Source organism: Nycticebus coucang, chromosome 16 (genome assembly GCF_027406575.1).
Source record: "Nycticebus coucang isolate mNycCou1 chromosome 16, mNycCou1.pri, whole genome shotgun sequence".
NCBI classification, from domain to species: domain Eukaryota; kingdom Metazoa; phylum Chordata; class Mammalia; order Primates; family Lorisidae; genus Nycticebus; species Nycticebus coucang.
Genome location: NC_069795.1, coordinates 60,928,490 through 60,940,078, shown reverse-complemented (window position 1 = coordinate 60,940,078; position 11,589 = coordinate 60,928,490). Strand labels below are relative to the sequence as shown.

General features: G+C 36.7%; 1 protein-coding gene across 21 annotated transcripts in view; it reads right to left on the bottom strand.

The window, feature by feature from the left end:
* Positions 1–153: 153 nt before the first annotated feature.
* The window catches only part of PHLDB2 (pleckstrin homology like domain family B member 2), a 234,988-nt gene continuing 223,552 nt past the window's right edge, over positions 154–11,589 (bottom strand). For all 21 annotated transcript variants that reach the window (XM_053565833.1, XM_053565835.1, XM_053565832.1 and 18 more), the window contains 5 exons: positions 8,749–8,839; positions 7,580–7,726; positions 5,534–5,753; positions 1,697–1,782; positions 154–1,073 (listed from right to left, as the gene is read on the bottom strand). In XM_053565833.1, coding sequence (XP_053421808.1) covers positions 933–1,073; positions 1,697–1,782; positions 5,534–5,753; positions 7,580–7,726; positions 8,749–8,839 — 685 coding nt within the window. In that variant the 3' untranslated portion in view covers positions 154–932. The remainder of the gene's footprint in view (positions 1,074–1,696; positions 1,783–5,533; positions 5,754–7,579; positions 7,727–8,748; positions 8,840–11,589) is intronic.

The following is an 11,589-nucleotide window of genomic DNA, read 5'->3' as shown; positions in this document are numbered from 1 at the left end:
GAGATCTGATTTCATAGTCAAGTCATGTGAGGGTTCAGTTAGCAGGGGTATTCTACAACAAAGAGAAATCAGACAATCTAAAAGAAGTCAGCTACTAGATGGCTTTATTCTCTGCACCAGGAATGGAGAAATCTTCAGTGAAACAAGCTCCTCACACTGAACATTCTCTTTATTTAAAATTGTCCAATGTGATAGAATGCCTGTTGTCGAAGATGGCTTTTTTCTAAAACACACAGCTTTCTGCATTTTCTTCTTTTCTAGAAAAAGTGGTTTACTTTATATGCCATTAGTAACACTACAAAGTCAATTTCCTGGGCATTTGATGGCATTAAATTCCATTTTGAAATACAGGGTAACACAAAATGGAGTTCAGCAATTGCCATTACTACCATTAAACAGAAGTCATGTCAAGTCTTTGGCTTTGGTGCAGTACTTAAAAATTAAAGCACAACTTCTCATAAAACATATTCCCCTCCAAGCCCTTCTTTGCTTACATTTATAAAATAACCATCAGCAAAATACTACTTTAAAAAAAAAAGCCAGTTGATTATCAATAATGTCAACGTCAATGATTTGGGTGCTAAAATGCCTTATTTCCAAGTATATACAGACATTTTGTAAACTGTTTATTTCACCAAAATCAACAATTGGTGAAAAATAGTTTATAAGAAATGTTCCTGTAAGCGATACTATTTATTAAAATAGTGTTTTCTCATGGGAACTTAAATTCTTTTGCTTCTTATTATCAAACTCTGTATTAATACCCCTTCATTTGTTTTTACAAATGACTTCTTGTCAATATGAAAAGAGTCCTGAATGTACACAGTTCAAGGGATGGGTCTGTTGGGTGTTCCCATCTGGGATTGAATATGGCTTCTTTCTTGTAAGAGGTTATTGCAGTCTGCCCTGAAGTAGACTGTTGCCCCAGTTCACTACAACAAGAAGTGAGTGTAACCTTCTGCCCCAGTAACTATAACATCCATCCAGATCCGCATGGCTTCGGGTGATGGGGCCACCATATAATAGATTCTGTCATGCGTCTTGACGCTAAAGGTGAGTAATGGATTAGGACTCTAAAATTCAAAAAAGAAAACGTATGAAAAACAAACATCTTAAAATAGAATATTAAATAATACAGACATATGTGAAGGCTTCATCCTCTTTAAAAGCTCCAGTATATAAAATTCATGCATTACTTTTACTCTGCTTTAGTCCGCACATCTGACCCTGATGCCTTTCTCAGGACTGGACAACGTTTTGCCCTTTCTGTACAAGAAATTTCACCAGAGCTCACCAATTCTTATAGCAGTTAGTTTGTAAAGCTCTAGCACGGTAGCTAGCTGACAGCAGGAACTTAATAGACAGTAGCTATTATTCACAGCCCTTCTAAGATCTTGCTCATAATCCCCCTCGTATCTGCAGTCATAATCCCCACTCCTTTCTAGAACTCTGACAAAGTCACTTTGCAGTATCTTCAACACCAATATGTACAGAGTATTTCCTTGCTTTTCCATGTCTTTTTTCCTTAAAAAGACATTCTACTTACTTTTACTATTTTTCCAGCACCATTCTGACCATATCTGTTATGTCAGAACAACAAATCGAAATTATTTAGAGTCCAAAAATAAAAAAATATATATTGTTCCCAACTCATTTATGCATTCAAATTGTAGGAAGCTACAAAACTGATGTTTACCTTATTAGCATTCTTGAGGTGATCATAATATACTTCTTCAATGGCTTGAAAGTATATTATTCCTTTTAATTTAGTTTCATGCTTATCTGTAAAGATAGATGAGTATTAAAATAAATACTTCATCCCTACTGATAAATAGAAGTGATAATTGCATTATAATTGTCATTAAAATATTTATATAGTACTTAAGATTAATTCAGATAATCTGAGTTAGTGCATTAGTCCCTTTCTATATTGGAAAAAAAAAAAAAAAACCATGAAATTACCAGTCTTAAACCAAAGGGACTAAATGACTTTGCCCAGGGCTCTTTAGCAAATTAGCAGTCAAAAAATATCCCAGAACTACTGACTGGTTAGCACACAGAACACTAATGACACCGAGACAAATTATTTCCCCAAAGTCTCCAAGACTGTCTGTGTAATGTAAATATTAATATGCAGCTCTGTTGAAATATTTTAAAATAATTTAAAATATTTTACTTATAGTTCTTATCAGATTTCTTGCTCGCTATGATTTTTTTCCCCCATTTTCAACAGAGCTTCATTCCAATGATGTACTGTCTTTTCAATGCAATATTTTCTAAGCTGTTTCCAAAGATTTCCTCAGGTTTACCATAGAAACAAAACAAAACAACCAATCAAAACACTAATCAAACAAATAGCACCAATCTCTAATCTAATATGTTCTTCAAAAGATTTTGTAAGTGAAACTTTGCAAGGATCATAATGCATGTGAGCATATTTTAAAAGTATGGGTGAAGATGCAGGAAAAGAGGCTCTATCACACCAATAAGACAAATCCTTTTGGAAGCCATTTGGTAAAACAATGAAAAATGTAAAAAATCCTTTTACTCAGCAATTCCCCTTCTAAAACTTTATTGTATAAGATCTACTTATACATATGCAAATATACACAGATTTGTGTTTATTGTGGTACAAGGTTGAGCTTTTTAATAGGGGACTGACTCAATTACAGACCAGCCACACAATGGAGTCACCACAGCTACTAACAATAGAGGTATATCTCAAAAAGTAGATGCTTATATATAAAAAAAAAAAAAAAATCTTGAAATACTATTACAGTAGAACTTCTATAAATTGACCACCCTAAGGGACTGTTAACAAACTGGTCAACATGAGGAGGTGGTCTCCATAAGGAACTAGGCCTCTGTGCTGATACATATGCCGCATTCCAGTCTATGAAAATTAGGTCAACTTAAGGAGGTGGTCAATGTAGGTAGATGGTCAACTATGGTGGTTCTACTGTATATGAAATAGGGTATGAATAGAGTGAAGAATTTGGTCCCAATTATATAAAAGACAAAAAAAATACATAAGCATACTGACTGAACCACATATAAAAATGAATAGAGAAAATCTGAAAAGATATTTCAGGCTTAATAGAGGGAGGTCAGAGCTTCGGTGATAGGAACAAGATTTACTTTCATTATACAGAGTTTTATTGTATTCTGAATTTTTTACTAAGTGAATATCTCTTTTTTCCCAATAAGAACAACAAAAAGCTAGTTTAAAAAATAACAGCCCTGAAAGGTTCAGCTGAAAACCCACTTGATTGCATTTAATCCAGCATTTCCCTAATTTATTTGACCTGGACTATATTTTTATGTGTTTCTTTTTGGTTTTCCTTGGGAAATTCTGTTTAGTGAGTTTCAGCCAGTTTCTGTGAAAGAGAAAGTCAATGTATCTGTATCTCTCAAACGTTTGCTGGAAAGGATGTTGCAGGAATCCATGAGAATACAGTAACGCTTGGTTTCTGACAACAGAAGGAAAATAAAATCTGGAGAGCAAAACAAATATTATGAGTGTTTCAAATAGGCAGAATAAAACTTTTCTTTGAATGGCACTGTATAAGACAAAGAACTCTGAAAATATATAAGCCTTACAACCATATTGTGAATTAAAAGAATCCATAGTGCTACTGTAAATTGATGAGAAATGCTATCCATTCTGTCTCTCTCAATAGTATCATTCCATCAATTTACAGACATATTTTCTGTGCCTCAATGGAGACTCTCCTAAAATTCCCAGTTAAAATACAAGCGGCCCAGGATAGAAGTCAGCATCGTGAACGACATAGCCCCAGCTTCACCTTCTGGGGCAGTCACACTGCAGGTGCTTCACAGGGCCATTTACCTCACCGACAAGCTGAGGGTCAAGTCCAGCCTGAAGTGGATTCTGGACGACTGCCTGGGGTTGATCTATTCCTGTTGGTGTCTGGGAAATGGAGGGCGGGCAGGAGCAGAAGGACCTGATGTGTGACTGTACACAGAGCCAAATGGGCAGCATTTGGCCAACTAGTTCTCACTACTCAGATCTATGTAAATATTAAAAAGCTGAATGAAATATAATTTTTGTATTTTTTTGGTATTAGGGTTCTTGGGTAACCTTTCATGTATGAAAGAGGTTTTGCTATTAAAAAATTTAAAAACCAATCTCCCAAAGTTTCAATTTGGAAAAACATATTTACGTGGGTCAGAAGCTTAGCAGGTAGGTTTAGAGAAGCTGGCCAGGGTGCCCAGCCACTCATGTGGCTGATGGGTGAGAGAATAAAGTAAAGCTTCCAGAAAAAAGGAGCACAGAAGAATGAAGCTATTTTGTCTGAAGTTCTTTTAAAAATTTATTTTTAGGAAATTCCAGTGAGGTTTTCTGTAGAGACTAGCATACCACAAAGTTTTGTGTATACCTTCTGAAGACACCAAATTGTATTTCTTCTTATTAAATTGGTGTGTTTCCTTTTTTATTCATACTAATTAAAAAAAGCTGCTGTGGATTTTTGGAAAGCCCAAGGTCTGAAAGCCCTAGAGAGACAAAGCAAGGGACCTGGGATGGTAGGCTGTTTGCTTTAGACTACTGACTTTAGCTGTCGCTGGAGCCCCACTAAAGGGGCCCCTCCATGAAAGGCAGACATCCCCCTTCTTGCTCCCCGCAATCCTGGTTCCAAAGCCGGCCTTGCCTTTCTTCCACAGGTTTCTCACACCTTCCTCGTGGACATAACCTGACCTCATAACTGGACTGTTAATTACAATTAGTACATTGATTACATTTTATAATAATTCCTGATGATGTTAATGAATACTGACAGTCACCCAAGGCAATGTTTCCTCCTAAGATCTGGGACCACACCACTCTTTTCTAGTCACTGAAAAGACAGCAGAGCTGCACTTATGCAAATAATGGATCTATTTAATATAGGTCCAAAAATAAACAACAGGCTTCTTAATAAGCACGCCAGCAACACTAATATTCTTGTACTTATATAAGATTCAATAGTGTATGTTTCTTAAAATTTAGCATTTAAGAATCCAAAATTATTTTGGTTACTTGATACTGATACATTAATTTCCTGATAAGCTTTATTTTCTGCACTTAAAAGACTATTTTAGTTTACAAATTATAGTTGAATGAGTATCAGCTAGGGCTGCCTAACTGTGTGTGATTTAAATAGGACATCTGATGATCAATCAATCCATCAATCACAAAAACCCTTTTCTCTGGCCTTGTGGTTTAAAAGACAATATCCTGATCTAAAAACAAATTCCATTTAATATTGGGATTTGAGTTTATTTCAGAATAGACTAGACTAATTCATACTTTTAAAAGAAACATATAATATTTATTATTTCTAGAATGAATATTCATATATATAAATTCATATGTAGTCTAAATATATGATAATGTACATCTACAAAGCTACTGTTACACTCTTTATTTCCATTGTTTATCAACCTACCTATTTATACTGAACTTCAATTTCCTTTCTCCTTAACAGAGGGTTCCTGATTAGAGTATATCACTTAAATTTTTTTATTCACTCACCTGCATAATAAGAGAATGTTCGCTTGTTCCTATCGAAAACAAACCAACGTTTTTTCCAAGTTTTAATTTTTCCACCCATTTTGATAAGGAATCCTCGGCAGGTCTTCTCCGTGATTGATACATGATAACAAGTATCAATATTGTGGCCTGCAGTTTCCACATGGCTCCGCAAATCAAAATCTTCCTTCCGGACAGGCAAATAGCGTGTCAAAGGCCGAGCCTGGAGAAGGGCAAACCCCATTTCATCAATAGCTAATTATTTGGTTTGTTTTAGGTCACAGTTATTTAGAAGCAGGAATTAACTATAAAGCCTAAGGTTTAAAATGCCTATCTGATTATAAAAGCTAAGATGAACAAAGTACTTATCACTTGAAGTCTAAAACTATTTAGTATTTTGAGAAGGACACAACTATATGTGTATGGGTTGGGAGTGGATAAACTCAGTCCAATATATTCAATTCCTTAAGATGGGCAGATGAGAAAGTGGAAAAATGTCATTTATCTTAGCTTAAAAGAGGGAAAGGAAACGACGTTGTCCAGGCTGCACTCTGTGGATCTCAGCAAACACAGGGAAAGGAAGCATGACGTTGTCCAGGCTGCACTCTGTGGATGAGGCCTCCTCCACTGTAAAGTTTGCAGAATTTGTCCCTGCCACAGTCTACAACTGTTCTCCTTAAGTAATCTCAGACATGACATGATTGACTGAATGCTGTTCAGTACGTACACCCCCTGGAAGACCACATAAAGCTGATATTGGCTTGTATACACTCTGATAGAAATTGAAGGCAGAGATACATGTTTTGACAAATGAAGCTAAAATAGGAGGTGAAATCAAAGCTGGACCTAATGTTATTATTGTCCAAAAACAGATACCAGAGAGATGTATTTAGATATCTTTTATGTTATTAATACCCAGGGGAAGAGTAAATCTAATTTCAAAAGCATATATCACCATAGGTGATTATTTCTAAAATTGTGTTTTATTTTATCTTGTTAAATAACTCCATCCCTTTGCCTTGGAGAAATGCGTTACTTAGATACTTGGAGGCAAAACTTATAATCAGTATTAAAATAGAATTGTGCTTTTTGGTTTGGCTTTGGATATTAAAAGGCATAGAAGATCTCTGCTGCAAATCAGTATTTGGCAGAGGTTGGGCATAATGAAATAGAATGAACAAGTTTTATTGTCTATTTTTCCTTCAATATTTAACTTTTGATTGTGGCTCTTTGACTATAGACAGAGGCTTAATGATACCTCAAAGCACACAAAGTCTTAAAGATGTCACCAACTGCTGTGGTATTAAACTGCCAGAAGCTATAAAGAATAAGGGAAATTATACCCTTTGCCTTTGAGTCTAGTAAACCTCAATAAAACTGATTTGAGCTTTAAATTGCATGGTACTTAATAAAACTTTATTTTAGTTCTTCAGAAAACATACATTATGTAAGTGGCTATCATGACATGAACAGAGATTCAAACTCTATGATGACCAAGATAAGGAGCTAAACAAAATGACTTGTTTCTCCTAACATTTTTTTGAGCTCAAGAACCTTGTGCACAAGTGTTGAGGACAGGTGTAGCCAAGGAGACATATGTGGCAATATGATGGTTAGAAAAAAATAAAAAATCTACCACCACCACCAAGACACTGGGATGGCAAAAACCCTGTTCTGGAATGTTTGCTTCTAAAAATGGCTTAATAGACCCTCTACCCTTCTTCAACCAAAGGTTTTAGTTTGGGTGTTGTACGTCTTTTCAGCAACAAATCCAGCTACATTTTTTTGGAGCTGCTCAAAAAATATTACCCCTTTAAAATGTACTCCAAAGAATAGGCAAAAGAAAAGAATAAAGAACCTCCCTCAGAAAAATGTTCCACGAATGACTGGAGAAAAGTGTCATTTGGTTGGTAGTTTCCTAAGGATTTTGAAATAAACTCATATTTTATGCATACGAATGCACACCATTATTAACACAAAATGGTTGTCTTCTACAGAATTACCACCAGGGGGCCACCTACTCTTATCCATTCAGATCGACAGACCAACCTGAGCTCTTTGTTTCTCCCTTATTTTTACTTCCTTTTCTATTAACTTCTGCCTCTGGCTTGTTTCTTCCTGCAATCGTTTTTCCAGGATTTCTCGGCGTCGTTTTTCTTCTTCCAGGGCTCTTTTTTTGGCTTCCATTTCCCGTTCCTAAATATCGCATATAACAATGATTATTTTAAGGCACAATGGTTATTCTTGAATGGCTCCAATTAATACAGAAAAGAAGACTCTCACTAAACAATTCATGGTTTGTAGTCTAGAGTCTCTTGAAACCCTGACTAAAGCAACCCATAATCATCTCTGGTACAGCTTTTAAAATCATAATATGCAGAAATGCAACCACTGAGTTTAACTAAAAAATTAATTTTTTGTCCTCAGTGAAAATATTCCATTGCTTCATTTCGATGTCTACAACTCAACTGTCCCATTTCTTTAAAAAACCTCAGAAACTTTGACCTGACACTAGTCATGAGATTTAGCCTTTCTTTGACTGCCGTCTTCTGACTGCAGGCCATGGGTCCTTACAATTCCTGTTGTTGCTTGTAGCTTCCTGGCTGAAGGTTGCAGAGGAAGCACATGAGGAAGTTAGAAAGGAAAGGAGGTGCCTTTCAGTCAAGGCAGGATGCAAAGGCATTTGGGGGGATTCCTAAGGAAGTTCCGATTCTAGCTTGAACTACAGTCACAATAACATGGGATTGTAAATATTACAATAGTGCAGTTAGCACAGGCTAGGAAGGAGAAAAAAGTGCATAACGACATGACATTCCTCCTTTGTTCCTTGGCAGGAACACCACACAGCCATCAAAGAAGAAATACAATTGAAAGCATTCATTTTAGTCTATGTCAATATATATATATTTTTCAAGTTGTGAAAAATTGTAGTGCAGTCATGAGCCATGGAAATCATCTCTCTAAGCAGTGGTTCTCAACCTTCTTAATGCCGCCATGTATTTTCATTGTTACAAAGGGTTTGCAACCCACAGGTTGAGAACTGCTGCAAGACCTTTGCTTTTCAGATAAAACAAGGATGCTGAGAAAAGTTAAGTGATTATACCCCAAGATCACCCTGCTTACTAAGGCTCATTGAGGAGGAACATTGCCTGATGGCAAGTACAGGGCTCCCCACACTGGCATGTAACAGACCTCCAGCATGCAGATATTAAGCTTACCCTGGATTCAAGTAGTCTTGTCTTTTCTGCATGAGCCTGCTTCAAAAGTCTCTCCATTTCTTCTATTCTGGCAATATTTGAAGTGCTGGCACTGGATCAAACACAAAAGCCTTTTAAGAATATTTGTTCATACCTAACAATTGCAATCAGTGTAACCTGGCTTATTGTACCTTCAATGAATCCCCAACAATAAAAAAAAAACAGAATATTTGTTCAGGTTGATAAGTCTCTTTAATATGCGTACATGCACGTGCACACACACAGCATGAAGGGGATTGCACGACAAAATCCAAGCATATACAATTTAAAGGATGTTACTTTATCAGTCATTGGTCTGAAGAGGCAAATCAATTCAACTTTGAAAATTGCAGGTGACCCTGACACCTCGGTTTAGGAGCCAAAATATAGGTAAGCAAAATAACGCCAACATAAACTGCCTTACTCACAAATAAACCAAAACCCAAATATTACAAAGTGTCACTTCTAAGTGTTTCTTCCAAAATCTAAAAACAACTGACTGTGGGAGTCCTTCCCATTAGTTTAATGATTTAGAGATATTAGACCAACAAAACCATCACCAAAGTTCTATATAAATGACACCGAACATTTGAAGTCACTTTATTTGGTTGGGGAATAAGTATTTACCAACTGCTTTTTGTTGTGACTGTATACATCTGGACATTTTATTTCCTAAATGATCCAAGTTAAGAAATGACCTTTCTGGGCGGTGCCTGTGGCTTAGTCGGTAAGGCGCTGGCCCCATATACCGAGGGTGGCGGGTTCAAACCCGGCCCCGGCCAAACTGCAACCAAAAAATAGCCGGGCGTTGTGGCGGGCGCCTGTAGTCCCAGCTACTCGGGAGGCTGAGGCAAGAGAATCGCTTAAGCCCAGGAGTTGGAGGTTGCTGTGAGCCGTGTGAGGCCACGGCACTCTACCGAGGGCCATAAAGTGAGACTCTGTCTCTACAAAAAAAAAAAAAAAAAAAAAATGACCTTTCTATAGGTGCAATGGTGGTCTGTTTTGTAAGTAATGCTCACCCACCATACCAAAGAGGAAAACGTACAAAGGGAGTCAAGGGTGCAAGAAGAAATGATGGGAAAGACATCACAGGAGTGAAGGAAAAGACTAAAGGGAGCACAAGTTGCCAGAACAGTTAGGAAAACTAGAAGCGGAAGAGAAGAATGTGGAAATGTTTACTGCAAAGCTGAAGTGTTTATTTTTCACTTGCTTACATTTTGACTACTCTGAAAAAGAAGGACTGTGGCCTGGGTCAAAATTTATTTACTATGATGTTTCAGCCATGAGAGCCAACGTTGTTTCTTATGCAGGTGTGTAGTCATTTAAATACCAACCTTTTTTTTTTTCTTTTTGAGACAGAGTCTCACTCTGTCACCCTGGGTAGAGTGCAGTGGCATCATCACAGCTCACAGCAACCTCAAACTCTTGGCCTCAAGCAATCCTCTTGCCTTAGCCTCCCAAGTAGCTGGGACTACAGGTGCCTGTCACAATGCAGTTACCCAGTTACCCTGTTTTATTTCACTTAAAATAAAAGTGTCTTATTTTAAGGTGTGCTCCCAAAGATGTACTAGGTCTTATTTTCAGGAGATGTCTTATCTTTCCTGTAAGTAGGTCTTATTTTCGGAGGATGTCTTATTTTCGGGGAAACAGGGTAGTTTTTCTATTTTTAGTAGAGACAGGGGTCTCACTGTTGCTCAGGCTGGTCTCGAACTCCTGAGCTCAAGCAATCCACCTGTCTCAGCCTCTCTGAGTGTTAAGATTATAGGTGTGAGCCGCCACACCCCCCAATGCCTATCTTCTTTATCAGACTCTTAAGGACAGACAGGCTTTCATATATATGGGATTCATGTGTGTTAAGACATATTCAAATAAAAATCAATTCATGAAAAATCTATTAAAATTAAATAGAGCTCTATTGGTTATAGCTAATTATTAACATAGTATCCTCAAATTACATTTTTGATAAAATTTAAACCTGAAATAGTTCAAACCTATGGCTAACAGTTTTACTAAAGAGATAAATGACCACAGTATCAGGGCTTACATACAGTTTATCTTAAAATCAGTACTGCCAGCCCCAGTACAAAACATATCTATGGAAGAGAGCAATACTTAGGAATACTGGATCCTTACAAGCTTAGCAACTAGGCTGTACTTTCCAGGGTTACCTTGGGCCACATTTTAGCCAGGTGCTTTCTCCTGTGAAAGAGAATAACATGGCCATACCTTCTCCTTATTTCAATTAGCTGTCATGGGAACTACAAAAGGGTAAGTTTTGTTCTTTGCAGCTAGCAAGAGCTCAAGAAAAAAAAATCTTTAATTTTTGTGGAGGAACTCTTATTTCCCATGCATTGAGAATACCTGATTTCATGGACAGGAAAAGGAGAAACTTCACTGGCCCAACTCAGAAAGACAAAGACAAGAACATAGGCCGTGTGACAGCATAAAATTGTATTCTTATTCTCTGGTGTTGTTTGTGACATCAGATATATACATCTTATATCTCCAATTAATTTGGAAGTAATTTGAATTTCACTAAGTTTCACGTCTTAAAACTCATTAGTTAAGAAAAACTATCAATAGCATAACCCCCATTTATCCCTTTTTTTCATATAGTCGATGTTTATTTAGATTTCATTGCTTTATCATTTTCTTGGCTTACTTGTCTTCCCAGCTTTACTGAGTATACATATACTTGACAAATAAAAATGGTATATATTTACCATGTACAACATGTGTTGACATATGTGTACGTTGTACAATGATTACCACAATCAAGATAATTAACACATCCATTACCTCACACAGTTACCACTTGTGTAT